Below are 14,964 nucleotides of genomic sequence, written 5' to 3' on the forward strand. Positions count from 1 at the left end.
CTTTGTGGGTTCTGCCACTCAAGAAGCATTGGAACCACTGAAGAACTATGCCATCAATGCCGCAGTATTCCTGTAGCCTGTTAATTAAGATGTCATGGTCAACTGTATCAAAGGCTGCAGAAAGGTCTAGCAGTATGAGGATCGAGCACTCTCCTCTGTCTCTTGCCATGAGCAGGTGGTTGCATATTTGGATGAGGGCAGTTACAGTGCTGTGGTGTTTCCTGAAGCCAGACTGGAATGGGTCATAACTGTTGTTTTGTAGGATTTTGGCTTCTAGCTGGAGGTAAACAGCTTTTTCAATTAGCTTGCCCAGAAAGGGGAGGTTAGAGACAGGTCTGTAGCTGGTCATTGCATCTGGGTCCAGGGAGGGTTTTTTGAGGAGAGGCCTGATGATTGCTTCCTTCAGTAAAGCAGGAAATATCCCTGATTGTAAGGAACAGTTAACAATTTTGAGGAATACCGGTACGAACAGGTCTTACTGTAGGTACAGGTTTTACTGTAGGTAGCAGGTGTTTTTCTTGGAATGCTGTGTTCTTTTTCCTCCATGCATAACACCCCTTGTTATGCCCAAATGACTCATCAGCCCACATCACCTTATTCCAAAATGAACCTGGCTTGTCCAAATGTTCTGATGAAGGCGCAGAGCGCCGAAACGCGTCATGACGCCCCACGCACCACGGCCACAGGCCCCGCCCACCGCCTCCTAAGACGAGCCTCCTGACTACACCGGACACGCCGCTGCTGGCCACAGCGCGTGCAGCCTGCCGCAGAGGGGTAGAGCGGGTGGCCCACCCGCAGATAAGCGCTTTTTAATACCACTTTCTGTAAGTATTCACTTGTTATGCGCAAATAAAGTCCTACCTGGTTAACGCACTTAGAGCGCTCCTCCCTCTCTTAGATCTTATTCCAAAATGAACCTGGCTTGTCCAAATGTGCTTTAGCATACCTTAAGCGGCTCTGTTTGTGCTGTGGGCTTCCTCTGCCTCACTCTCGCATACAGCATCTCCTTGTGTAAAGTGTGCCGAATGGTTGAACGATGCACAGTAACTCCATCTGCAGCAAGATGATGTTGTAGGTCTTTGGTTCTGGTCTGTGTGTTGACTGACTGTTCTCACCATTCGTCGCACTCGCTTCTGTCTATCCAAGATTTTTCTTGGTCTGCTACTTCGAGCCTTAACTTGAACGGAGCCTGTGGTCTTCCATTTCCTAACTGTGTTCATAACTGTGGAAACAGACAGCTGAAATCTCTAAGACATCTTTTTGTATCTTTCCCCTAAACCATGATGGTTAACAATCGTTGTCTTCAGGTCATTTGAGAGTTGTTTTGAGAGAGACCCCCATGTTGCTACTCTTCAGAGGAAATTAAAAGAGGAGGGAAACTTACAACTGACCCCCTTAAATACTCTTTCTCATAATTTTATTCACCTGTGTATGTAGGTCAGGGGTCACTGAGCTTACCAAGCCAATTTGAGTTTCAATAATTAGTTCTAAAGGTTTTGGAATCAATAAAATGACAGTGCCCACATTTATGCACCTGCCTAATTTAAAGTAAACAATTATTGCGCACTTTCAGTAAATCCAATAAACTTCATTTCACTTCTCAAATATCACTGTGATTGTCTCCTATATGGTATATTTAACTGACATTTCTTATAACAACCAACGATTTATACAGGAAAATCACGATGATAACAAGGTTGCCCAAACTTTTGCATCCCACTGTAAGGTACCTTTGTAAATACATCATCAGGCCAATACTATCTACTGAAAATGAGGTTACATAGTTACTTAGTTTGGGTTAGACAAGACATCTGTCTTTCAAGATCAACCAGAAAAACTGGTACAAGACTGTCCTCCAGCTGCACATATCTCAGTTAATCCAAAGGAAGGCTTGGGCCAATTAGCCTTAAAGAGAGTCTGAAGCGAGAATAAAACTCGCTTCAGCTCTTATATTCAGCAGGGGCATGTGTGCCCCTGCTAAAACGCCGCTATCCCGCGGCTGAACGGGGGTCCCTTACCTCCCAAATCCCCTCCGTTCTTTGCGGTGATCTCTTCCTGGTGAGGCAGGGCTAATGGCCGCAGCCCTGCCTTACACGCGTCTGTCAGCACGTATCTCTGCCTCTCGCCCGCCCCTCTCAGTCTTCCTTCGCTGAGAGGGGCGGGGGAGAGGTGACGATGCGCCGCTGATAGACGCGCTGAGAGGCAGGGCTGCATCTGTTAGCCCTGCCTCCAGCAGCAGCAAAATCTATGACCAAGTTGGTCGTAGTTTTTGCAAGGGGGGATTTGGGGGGTAAGGGACCCCCGTTCAGCCGCGGGATAGCGGCGTTTTAGCAGGGGCACACATGCCCCTGCTGAATATAAGCTCTGAAGTGAGTTTTATTCTCGCTTCAGAGTCTCTTTAAAGTGTACCTGAACTCTTGCACAGGACAGAAGGAAAACATAGATAAATCAGCCCTGTATGTATTTAGAGAGTTTACCCTGTCTAATTCCCTCTCATTTGTGTCTAATCCGGTGATCTGCAAACTTGGTTCTCCAGCTGTTAACCCTCCTAGCGGTCTATTAAAAACCGCCAGGGGGCAGCGCAGCAGTTTTTTTTTAAATCAGCCTAGGGCTCGCTACATGATAGCCGCTGTGCAGCGGCATCCCCCTACCCGCTTCGATCAGGAAATCCCGTTGCAAAGTGCTAGCTGCATGTAGCAAAAAAAAAATTATGCAAATCGGTCCAGCAGGGCCTGAGAAATCCTGCTGCGTGGCTTACCCCGAATTTACTGCCAGGAAGGTTAAGGAACTACAACTCTCACAATGCATTGCAGGAGTCTGACAGCCACAGTCATGATTCATAAAGGCAAATGCATTGTGGGATTTGTAGTTCCTTAACAGCTGGAGAGCCAAGTTTACAGAGCACTGGTCTAATCAATCAAATTGTGTCTAAGTTGTAATTTGATCGCTCTCCTGTGTCACCTGACTGCCACGGCAGATGAGGTAGATAAGCTCATTTTAAAGCACAAGATGTTAACAATATGTCTTCTTTCATGAAAGCAGGAAGTAGAAACAGTGCAGATTTATTTCAGGATTTGTATCAGCTGTAACAAAGAAATGTTTTCCTTTAAAAGTTATTATGGTGTGCATATCTTTTAGAGCAGAGATGAAGTTCTGAAGGTCAGCTTTAACCATTTCTGCCGCCCGGACGTGAAGCTCACGTCCGGGCGGCTGCTCTGCTGCGGTGCCGCGTTTCAGCGCGCTCCCACGCACGATCGCAGGCGCGCCCCCGTGCTTTCCCCCGGTAGCCCTGGGATCAGTGAACGGGAACATGGTTCCCGATCACCGATCCGTGTTCCCAGCAGAAAAATCGAAGCGATCTTAAAAGAGGCTTCAGTCTTTCTGCACGTAAAATTTTCCGCGTCATCCTTGTGCTTCCAGTTAGCGAGAAGCACAACGAGAAAAAAAAATTGAAGGTGGCCATCTTGTGGCCAAATAGTAAAACTACATCTATATATTTTTTACATTACAATTTACACATATAATAACATTAAAAATTAACTGTATATTTCCCACACCAAAATATTACCCAAATAAAATTTTTAATGGAAAAAAAAAATTACGATTAAAAAAAACAAAAACAAATAGTTACCTAAGGGTCTGAACTTTCTAAATATGCATTTGAAGGGGGCATACTACGAACATTGTTAAAATTATAAGCTTGTAAATAGTGATGGACGCAAAACGGAAAAAATGCACCTTTATTTCCAAATAAAATATTGGCGCCAAACATTGTGAAAAAGACAAAATGTAAATGGTGTCATAACCGAGACAAATGGGCAAATAAAATACATAGGTTTTAATTATGGTAGCGTGGATTACTTTAAAGCTATAATGGCCGAAAACTGAGAAATAATGATTTTTTTTCATTTTTTTCTAATTAATTCTGTAAAAATGCATTTATAAAAAAATAATTCTTAGCAAAATGTACCACCCAAAGAAAGCCTAATTAGTGGCGGAAAAAACAAGATATAGATCAATAAATTGTGATAAGTAGTGATAAAGTTATTAGCAAATGAATGGGAGGTGAAAATTGCTCTGATGCATAAGGTGAAAAATCCCCGCGGGCTGAAATGGTTAAGATCCCTTTTCCATTGTTATTAGCATAGCAATTTCCACTAGCAGCGATTGCCCCGTATAGCCGCCGGGAATGGCGCATGATGGTGGCAAGAATCGAGCAAGCCAGTGATTGTGTGCGGGGAAAAAGCATTGTGCACTAGTGGGAAATGAGCACCACCATTTACATGTAAATCGTGGTGCCCTAACGATCAGCAAAACGGCTGCAATCTGCTTTTTAAAGCGTATCGCAGCCAGTGAACAACAACCCTAAAATGGAGAAAATTCCTTACAGAGTGAGTGTGTGTGTGTTTCTTTGATTACAAATAGAGAAATAAGTTACCGTTCCCATAGGCAGCATGTACAGTACTGCCTGCAGAGCCACCCAGCACAGCAATAGTATGAGAGCAGATGGGTTCCATAGAGACTCCAGGTCAGGGAAAGGTCCAGGCAGACGCAGCACACTGGTATCATCACTGTTACAGGTTACCAGGAGGTATAGCACAGTCCCAGGTAACAGGAAAAGAAGCGCTAGGGCCCCTAGACAATAATAAAACACAGTTGTAAGAGTGTAACATGATATTCCCATTTTCAGCCCTTCACCTAAAACCAGTCTATCCAGTCTTACCCAGAGATCCTCCAAATTCAAATTCCTTTGTACGCGGCGTTTTTATCTTGTCCATCATGTTTTTCACAACTAGAGTATTTCCAATGACAGATATTATCTCTATATAAAAAAAATATATATAAAATTAGTAAAATATACTGTATATTAACATTAACCATGAACACGAACAACACTTACACAGTTTGAGACAGTCTGTGATAAAAAAAAATAAAGTGTAAATCAAAAACAGACACACATTGAAAGCATCAGGACAGTTACATTGTCCGAGAAATGGAAGAGAGGGTTCATAAGGCTTAAAGTGGATTGTGACATCCCAAAAAAAATAAAAATAAATAAAAAGCCTAAAAATTGTTAGTGCCCCAGATATAAATGTAAACCCCTCTTTTTTACCTGGTCTGTGTGCCTTTGCTAAACTGTGCAGGATTGTGGGAAGTCTTTTTTGTTGTTGTTTAGGTACAGTAACATGCTTATCTCAAAATGCAAATAACAGAAACTTCCCACTACAGATAAGAAGACACTATGGCCTAGCCCTAGTGCACACCAGAGCGGTTCGGTCGCGTTTTCAGATCCGATTGCGGATGTGGAAACGCTAGGGTAATGTATTTCAATGGGTTGGTGCACACCAGAGCGGGAGGCGTTTTGCAGAAACGCATATTCCCGGGCTGCTGCAGATTTTGGATTGCGGAGGCATTTCTGCCTCATTGTAAAGTATAGGAAAAACGCAAACCGCTCTTAAAAATGCTACATCAGAGCGGTTTGCAAGGCGTTTTTGTTACAGAAGCTGTTCAGTAACAGCTTTACTGTAACAATATCTGTAATCTGCTGTACCAAAAACCGCAGCACAAAACCGCAAAACGCTAGCAAAACGCTTCAAAATAAGATGAAAAAACGCAGCTAAAAACGCTAGCGTTTTGCGGATCTGCTTGCGGTTTTTGGTGTGCACCAGGCCTATGACCAGAAGGTAATTCAATCCCCCATCCATTTAAAGGAGTTTACATAGTTATGTAAACCTAGGTTATTTTTGCTGTGGGAGGGATTGTAATCTGCAAAATAAGCAGTAAGTGAACACTGGGCTGGGTTAAAAAGAAGAAAAACCGATCTCCATTATTTGTAGGTTGAGCATGGTTAATTGAGATTTAATTTTAGGCCCACAGGTCCCCAGGTTTATTTGGTTTCTATGATCTCCTAAATTAGGATTCAGCCCAGACACTCGTCTCTTCTTCTTTTTACTTTCCCTGGTGCTTCCATGGCAGCATACTATGGTTTTTTTAAACAGGTTACAGGCCCGCCCCTTAACCCCATTGGACATACTAACTATAAAATGATTGAGGAAGCATAGACCACCATTCTTTTTTTCTTTGTCCTCCCTTCCCTATGGACATATTTGTTTCCTGAATTTAGCCATCCTGCAGGGTTTATCCCTTTCCCTGTGGAGGACTCCAGTAGGTGCTAAATGCACTTCAGTGAGGGCCGGCTCCGATCCCGGAAGTCTATGCCTGTTAAAAACAGGCTATGAGTGCCATGCTGCATGCTTTACCTTTTCTTTCTTTCTTCTCTAAGTTCGTTCTGTGCCTCATCTTTCTGTTTCCTCGCTCCAGGTTCTGGGGCATCTGAAGTGGCCAGGTCCAGTCCTTCTGAAGGGGCTGCAGCGGCGGGTAGTCGGCGGTTTTGCCGGTGAGTGCGCGAGAGGGATTAGAGCTGTGTGTGGCTGTTGGAGGACGCCGCACAGTACGCTGTGGCGTCTTCTCGCGCGCGAGGATGTTGGGAGTTTTTCTCTCTCTGCTCCGTTCCTCCCCTTCCGCCCTTCTTGCGCGTGGCGGCGGCCATTTTGCTTGTGGGCAGGGAGCGTCTGAGCATGCTCAGACGCTCCACAGGTATTTAAACGGCTGCACTCAGCCTGGAAGGTTGCTTTTTCTTAAGCTTCCGTATAGGTTGCTGGGAAAGCCTTCCAGGAACTTCTTCTGCCTGCGCTGGATACTTACCTGGCGCGCTGCAGGATATATATATTCAGCCTTTCTAATATTGCTATTATAGGTAATTTTATTTCAACTATGGCAGCAATCTTATGAAAAAAAAAAAAAAAAAATCTGTTTCTTTTGTTTATATGGCCTAAATCTCTTCTTTCTTCGTATGCACTTGCAGCAAACACTTTACCCTGATGGGGGGCACGAAAGATCGGAAGGATGATCGAAGGTACTATGAAAGTTACCTGTTTAAAAAAAAAAAAAAAAAAAAGGAGGGTCAATGGCTTTATTGAATACTAATTAGTATTCTTCTTAGCCCTTCTAGACCTAAGACGTCGAGTGGACAACGTTCCAAAGAAGCGTCAGGAAATTACCAATCAAGCTCATCATATCGGTCTTCCAGGAAAAGTCAATCAAAGTCGCGACGGACAACGCCTCAGCCTTATTACAGATCAAGGTCAAGGTCTAGGAGTCGTTCGCCCACTCCTCCAAGGAGACAGTCCCCACCTAAACCACGTGCTGCTGATTGCTGGATGTGTGGCAGGAAAACAATGCCGGGGAAAATAGTGTGTGAACGATGCTTGCAGGAGAACACTACTAACCCCTCAGAAGACTCGTCCAGAGTACTGCAGTTGATCAGGCAAGCAGTGAAAGAGGAAATATCTGCCCAAGTGTCGATCAATGCATCAGGATCCAATTCTGTGATACCTCAAAATCCATCAACTTCCCATGCGACTGAGACAACTGGGTCATGCCCAATAGACATTCAAGTGTCGGAAGACTCTAATTCAGACTCTGAAGAACCTATTTCTTTCCAATTCTCATTAGTTGAACCACTAATTAAAGCAATAAAAGAGTCAATACAGTGGTCTGATCCAGATGAGGAATCCATAGAGGTTGGAAAATACTATCCGCAGTTAGCCAAAGTGGGACCTACGTTTCCCCTCATGAAGGAAATTAAAGGAATTATGGAGGAAGAATGGAAGAAAGTAGAAGGGAAAACATCTTTTTCAAATAGATGGTCAAAACTTTATTCGTTAAAAGACTCTGACGGCCATCCTTTACTGTCTGCTCCATCAGTGGATGCCTCTGTGGCAAACTTAGCGAAACACGTGACTCTTCCTTTGGAGGACTCGGTGGCATTCAAGGAGCCTTTGGATCGAAAAATGGAAAACGACCTGAGAAAAACCTATTTAAATGCAGGAGCTGCCTGTAAGACGTCTATTGCCCTTACTTCTTTGTCGCGGGCGATGAAAATCTGGACCAATAATATAGAGGAAGCGGTTAAGTCGGGAGCCGATGTAGATCAAGTGGTCTCAGCATTAGAGGACCTCAAGATCGCTTCGGACTTCGTTGGAGAGGCGGCCATAGACGGAGTCCGAGCCTCTTCGAGGGCAATGTTGGGTACTGTAACGGCCAGGAGAGCTCTCTGGTTACGGTCGTGGAATGCTGACTCGACCTCAAAGCAAACATGGGTGAAGATCCCCTTTAATGGAAAAGCTCTCTTTGGGGAAAAGCTGGACTCAGCAATCTCCAGGAAAACTGGAGGAAGATCAGGTGACATTCCCCAGGACAGAAGAACTAGGAAGCAACGCTTTGCACAGAGGCCGCAGTTTCAAAAGTTCAGGAATATCAAATCGTATAAACCTGGAAAAGAATATCAGAGAAGGTGGCAAGGGGCTCAATCATCTGTTCCAAAATCAGCAAAGCCTACTTCAACCAGTCGTCAGACTCAGGGGAAGTCCTTTTGAGGCCTTGTCCGCCCACACTCCACCTGTCGGTGCGAGGCTAAGTTCCTTTGCTCGAGTGTGGGCGGACAAGGTCTCAAACCCTTGGGTCCTGTCGACCATAACCCACGGTCACAAGTGGGAGTTCAAATCTGTTCCAGGAAACATCCTCATTCCGACACACCTTCCCGTTTCAAAAGAAAAGAGATCATGTCTTCTTCAGTATGTAAAACAATTGGTGCAACAGAACGCAGTGCAGGAGGTTCCACCCTCACAGAGGGGCAAAGGCGTCTATTCACCTCTCTTTTTAGTTGCAAAGAAGTCCGGGGATTGGAGGCCTGTGATAGATCTGAAGAGATTAAACAAGCACATTCTTCTCCCAAGATTCAAAATGGAGTCACTTCAGTCGATAATTCTTTCTATTCAACCAAACGAATTCATGATCTCCATAGATCTAAAGGACGCCTACTTTCATATTCCAATACACCCTTAGTTTTCTCGGTACCTGAGATTTGTTCTTCAAGATTTGCACCTACAGTTTGTGGCACTCCCCTTCGGTCTGTCAACTTCTCCGAGGACTTTCTCCAAAGTGCTTCAAGCTCCAATAGCTCTGCTCAGGCAGGATGGAATCCGCATATTTCACTACCTGGACGATATTCTGATAGTATCAACATCCCGAGAGAAGCTATTATCGGACACAAAATCGGCCCTACTACTCCTGAAAACTTTAGGTTGGGTAATCAACACTCAAAAAAGTCAGGTATCACCTACCCGGACCATGGTTTACCTGGGAGCATATTTCAACACAAACGACAATACTGTGTCTCTTCCCACAACAAAGATTCCATCGATTCTCCAGTGGGTTCAGAATGCTCGTACAGCAGTTTACTTCTCGGCCAAACAATGCCTTCAACTCTTGGGGACACTATCTGCAACGATACCGATGGTGCGCTGGGCACATGCTCATATGAGAGGTTTCCAACTGCCCTTTCTGCTTCAATGGAACAGAAAGGATATGCACCAACCGATAAGAATGCTACCACAAATGAAACTTTCACTTCTTTGGTGGACACAGATAGATCACCTACAAAGAGGCTTTTCACTTCTTCCAGTGGAATGGGTGTATGTCACCACAGACGCCAGTCTCTTCGGTTAGGGTGCATGGTGCCAGAATCAAGTGGTGCAAGCTCAGTGGCCATGTCAGCCTGTTGCAAAGAATTCGAACTTCTTAGAATTGAGAGCAGCCCGTCTAGGCCTCGAAGCATTCATTCACCATCTTCGAGGGAAGTCAGTTTGTATAAGAACGGACAATTCAACCACAGTAGCATATATCCAACATCAGGGTGGAACACACAGTCAAATTCTTTCTCAAGAAGCAGCTCTACTGTTGAATTGGGCGGAGGAAAATTTGTCACTTCTCAAGGCAGTTCACATTCCTGGTCATCTGAATACCAAAGCGGATTTCCTATCAAGGAATGTGGTAGACAACAACGAATGGTCTCTCAATCAGAAAGCGTTTCATCTAATATGTCAAACCTTTGGGAAACCACAGCTAGACCTTTTTGCCTCAACATACAACAAGAAAGTGCATCAGTTTTTCTCCCGCTTTCCTTCACCGACAGCCCTCGCAGTGGATGCATTATCCCAACCATGGCCACCGGTCCTGCTATATGCCTTCCCGCCGGTTCCCCTAATATTTCGCTTCCTACGCAAAACAATGGTGGAGAAGGCAACGGTTCTGGCAGTTTTACCTTATTGGCCAAACAGACTTTGGTTTCCGCTTCTGTTACAGTTGGCCCATTCACAGCCGCTGTTTCTCAAGAGCTCTCCCACCTTGCTGGCACAAGGACAATTTCTTCATCCGGATCCAGGCAAACTTCATCTAGCAGCATGGATGTTGAAGGGCAGAGGTTTGCAAACCTAGGGTGTTCACAGGCAGTAGTCGACACTCTTCTGAAAGCGAGGAAACCATCTACTAATATGGTGTACAAGAAAGTTTGGGAGAAATTTGTGGAATATGCTTCAAAATCTAACTTTGACCCTGTGTCAGCTTCAGTGTCTAATGTATTAGACTTTCTCCAAGCGGGTCTAGAGATGGGGCTAAGTTACAATACCCTGAAGGTGCAGGTCACGGCTCTCTCCTCTCTTTCTGGACAAAGATGGGCAATGAATCCAGTGGTCAAACAGTTCCTAAAAGCCGCTTTAAAACTGAAACCACCGAAAAGAAACTTCTACCCGAAATGGGATTTGCCAATTGTATTGGACTATCTAAGGTCTGCTCCTTTTTGTCCATTGGAAGTTTGTTCCTTCACTAATCTAACATACAAATTAGCCTTCCTACTAGCAATCACGTCCGCAAGAAGGGTGTCGGAACTGAATGCTTTGGGAGCCTCTGACCCGTACATTGTGTTCTATCACGATAGGGTAGTTTTAAGACCAGTTCTAGAATTCCTTCCCAAAGTGGTCACAGTTTTTCACCTTGATAATGAGTGGACTCTTCCAGCTTTCTTTAATGAAGGGGATCCTTCTACTCCTCATCCACTGGACATAGTTTCAATATTGAAACAATACTTGAAGTTATCCCAACCGTTTAGACTTTCTCAACGTCTTTTGCTTGTTCCGGTTGGTTACAGGAAGGGTAGAGAGGCCACTACGAGGACTATTGCCACATGGATTCAGAGGACTATATGTAATGCTTATAATTCCAAGGGACTACCTCCTCCTCTCCATGCCGCGGCCCACTCAACCAGGGGTATAGCATCTTCCTGGGCTGCACTGGCGGGAGTCTCTTTAGTCTCCATCTGCAAGGCCGCAGGCTGGAAATCGAGCAACACATTTATAGACCACTATAGGGTTGACCCGTCTGTTCTTTCTACAGTGGCTGTGGGTCGTTCTATTATTACTACTGCTACTATTGCTTAATGATTATTATGTTTACCCCTCCCTCTGAGATTTGTGGATAGTTAAATCCCATAGTATGCTGCCATGGAAGCACCAGGGAATTTGGAAAATTTAAGATACTTACCTAAGGAAATTTTCCTTTCCTGGTGCAATTCCATGGCAGCATACGAACCCACCCAGATGGGAGGACGATAGTTACAAGAATGGTGGTCTATGCTTCCTCAATCATTTTATAGTTAGTATGTCCAATGGGGTTAAGGGGCGGGCCTGTAACCTGTTTAAAAAAACCATAGTATGCTGCCATGGAATTGCACCAGGAAAGGAAAATTTCCTTAAGTATCTTAAATTTTCCAAAATTCTTCTTTCTTCCTTTTCCCTCTTTTCTCTTCTTTTTCTCTTTCTACCCTATGGGTATCTTTCTCAAATAATACTCATAAAAAAAACCTCTTGAGAAGTTATCTGGTAATTTTTATACCCCAGGACTATCTATATGTGGTCTGGTTGTGTGTTTGGGAATATGAGTATTCCTACAACCATGCCTTTCTGATAATTCTATATAGATGCTGTGATATTGGATACCCTGGTATTCCCCTGCATTATGTATCATAATTGTTTTATCTGATAATGAGTGTTTACATTATTCAACGGCTTTATTACTCTGCAGTACATTTTGTTATAAGCTTTTACTTCTCTATAAAAATTTGAATAAAAAAAAAAAAAAAAAGAAGAAGAAAAACAGTAAAGATGGAAACCAGCAGAAATATTATTTTCTTTTTTCATATCACGTCTCTTAATCTGACATTGAACACTAAAAACAGTAGGATAGGTAAACTAAATTCTTATTGGATGATTCATTTTAATAATGTCAGTTAATATGGAGTTTCACCCCACTTTAATAGTTAATTTGTTTATTTTTTAATCATATACAGTTGTGCTACACTATGGAGCAGGGGGTAATGCTCACATTAAATATTTATTGTGTTAATTATATATTGTTTTTTTTATCTATCCTTCTTTAGCTCTGCTAAATAGAGTGTAGTGCAACCATACTTATATGATATCCTACCTAATAAATCCCGTGTCTCTGTGTCCCGTGTCCCTGTGTGTGTTTCCGTAGTGCGCATGTGCAGGGACGCAGAGACACTGAGGGGGAGTGATGCGCGGCTTGCAGGGGAGGACAGGGCCAAGGGGTGGGCGGGCGTGTGCGCGCTGACATGCGGTGGTGACAGACCTAGAGCCCGTTTTTAAACAGGCTTAGGTCGCCTAATATATACAGTGGGTTGCTTAAGTATTCTGCCCCCTTGAAGTTTTCCACATTTTGTCATATTACTGCCACAAACATGAATCAATTTTATTGGAATTCCACATGAAAGACCAATACAAATCGGTGTACACGTGAGAAGTGGAACAAAATCATACATGATTTCAAACATTTTTTTTTTTTAAATAACTGCAAAGTGGGTGTGCGGAATTATTCAGCCCCCTGAGTCAATACTTTGTAGAACCACCTTTTGCTGCAATTACAGCTGCCAGTCTTTTAGGGTATGTCTCTACCAGCTTTGCACATCTACAGACTGAAATCCTTGCCCATTCTCCTTTGCAAAACAGCTCCAGCTCAGTCAGATTAGATGGACAGCGTTTGTGAACAGCAGTTTTCAGATCTTGCCACAGATTCTCGATTAATTTTGGTCTGGACTTTGACTGGGCCATTCTAACACATGTATATGTTTTGTTTTAAACCATTCCATTGTTGCCCTGGCTTTATGTTTAGGGTCATTGTCCTGCTGGAAGGTGAACCTCTACCCCAGTCTCAAGTCTTTTGCAGACTCCAAGAGCTTTTCTTCCAAGATTGCCCTGTATTTGGCTCCATCCATCTCAGGGGAGAACTGGCCAGGGGGGAAGGGGGGAGATTTCCCCCAGGCTGCCTCTCATTTAATGATTTAGGGCTGGCACTGTGTCTGATAAATTCAGGTTTTTGTATAAGGCAATGTGAAACACTAGGCTGAATGAGGGAAATAAACGCCCAATTACAGAGCAATTGCAGGGCGGCAAGCTAGTAAATATACACAGCATGATACAGAGCAGAGGCTTGCCTGCAGGGTCCGTGGGAAAAAAATCTGTCTGGTCTCTCACCATTTTTAACTGCATGTGCACAACTACATAAGATATTGTCTAGGTTGAAAAGTTTTCGACAGTCCCTAGACTCCAGAAGGGCTGCTTGCAGGACTTGTGTAAGAGATAGAAATCCTGACCGTTGTAACTCAAAATGTATTATGTGCCCCCCGGTGCCAGTACATTTATACTTTACCTGTCACGCTATCCCTCGAGTGTCCTTGCTGTATTTCCCACGTGACTACCGGCATATAGCACGTGGGGTACGTGTGTGATGTCATTTGGGCTGGGGCTGCAGTGAAAACGGGCCTCTGGTTTGTGTTTTCCCCCCAGGCCAAAAGGTCCCAGTCCTCCCCTGATCCATCTTCCCATCAACTCTGACCAGCTTCCCTGTCCCTGCTGAAGAGAAGCACCCCCAGAGCATGATGCTGCCACCACAATATTTGACAGTGGGGATCGTGTGTTCAGAGTGATGTGCAGTGTTAGTTTTCCGCCACACATAGCATTTTGGCCAACAAGTTCCATTTTGGTCTCATCTGACCAGAGCACCTTCTTTCACATGTTTGCTGTGTCCCCCACATGGCTTGTGGCAAACTGCAAACGGGACTTCTTATGCTTTTCTGTTAACAATGGCTTTCTTCTTGCCACTCTTCCATAAAGGCCAACTTTGTGCAGTGCACGACTAATAGTTGTCCTATGGACAGATTACCCCACCTGAGCTGTAGATCTCTGCAGCTCATCCAGTCACCATGGGCCTCTTGACTGCATATCTGATCAGCGCTCTCCTTGTTCGGCCTGTGAGTTTAGGTGGACGGCCTTGTCTTGGTAGGTTTAGTTGTGCCATACTACTTCCATTTCTGAATGATCGCTTGAACAGTGCTCCGTGGGATGTTCAAGGCTTTGGAAATCTTTTTGTAGCCTAAGCCCACTTTAAATTTCTCAATATCTGTATCCCTGACCTGTCTAGTGTGTTCTTTGGACTTTATGGTATTGTTGCTCCCAATATTCTCTTAGACAACCTCTGAGGACGTCACAGAGCAGCTGTATTTGTACTGACATTAGATTACACACAGGTGCACTCTATTTAGTCATTAGCACTCATCAGGCAATGTCTATGGGCAACTGAATGCACTCAGACCAAAGGGGGCTGAGTGCATATAACTATAGAATAGAATAATTACGCACACCCCACTTTGCAGTTTTTTTGTTTTTTTTTTAATGCTTGGAATCATGTATGATTTTCATTCCACTTCTCACGTGTACACCACTTTGTGTTGGTCTTTCACGTGGAATTCCAATAAAAATTGATTCATGTTTGTGGCAGTAATATGACAAAATGTGGAAAACTTCAAGGGGGCCGAATACTTTTGCAAACCACTATATATATATATATATATATATATATATATATATATATATATATATATATATATATATATATATATATATATATATATATATATATAACAAAGGTGTGGAGTTTAACTTACCTGGAGCTTATGCCAGCCCCCTGTAGTCCTTCAGGTCCCTCCCTCTC

At 43.8% G+C, this 14,964-nt stretch overlaps 1 protein-coding gene across 1 annotated transcript in view; it reads right to left on the bottom strand.

The window, feature by feature from the left end:
- Window positions 1–14,964, bottom strand: part of TM7SF2 (transmembrane 7 superfamily member 2) — a 74,709-nt gene that overhangs the window by 33,690 nt on the left and 26,055 nt on the right. Inside the window, exons 2-3 of the mRNA XM_068259993.1 lie at window positions 4,724–4,822; window positions 4,439–4,635 (exon numbers count right to left, since the gene is read on the bottom strand). Coding sequence (XP_068116094.1) covers window positions 4,439–4,635; window positions 4,724–4,781 — 255 coding nt within the window. The 5' untranslated portion in view covers window positions 4,782–4,822. The remainder of the gene's footprint in view (window positions 1–4,438; window positions 4,636–4,723; window positions 4,823–14,964) is intronic.

This window comes from Hyperolius riggenbachi, chromosome 11 (assembly GCF_040937935.1).
Source record: "Hyperolius riggenbachi isolate aHypRig1 chromosome 11, aHypRig1.pri, whole genome shotgun sequence".
Taxonomy (NCBI): Eukaryota; Metazoa; Chordata; class Amphibia; order Anura; family Hyperoliidae; genus Hyperolius; species Hyperolius riggenbachi.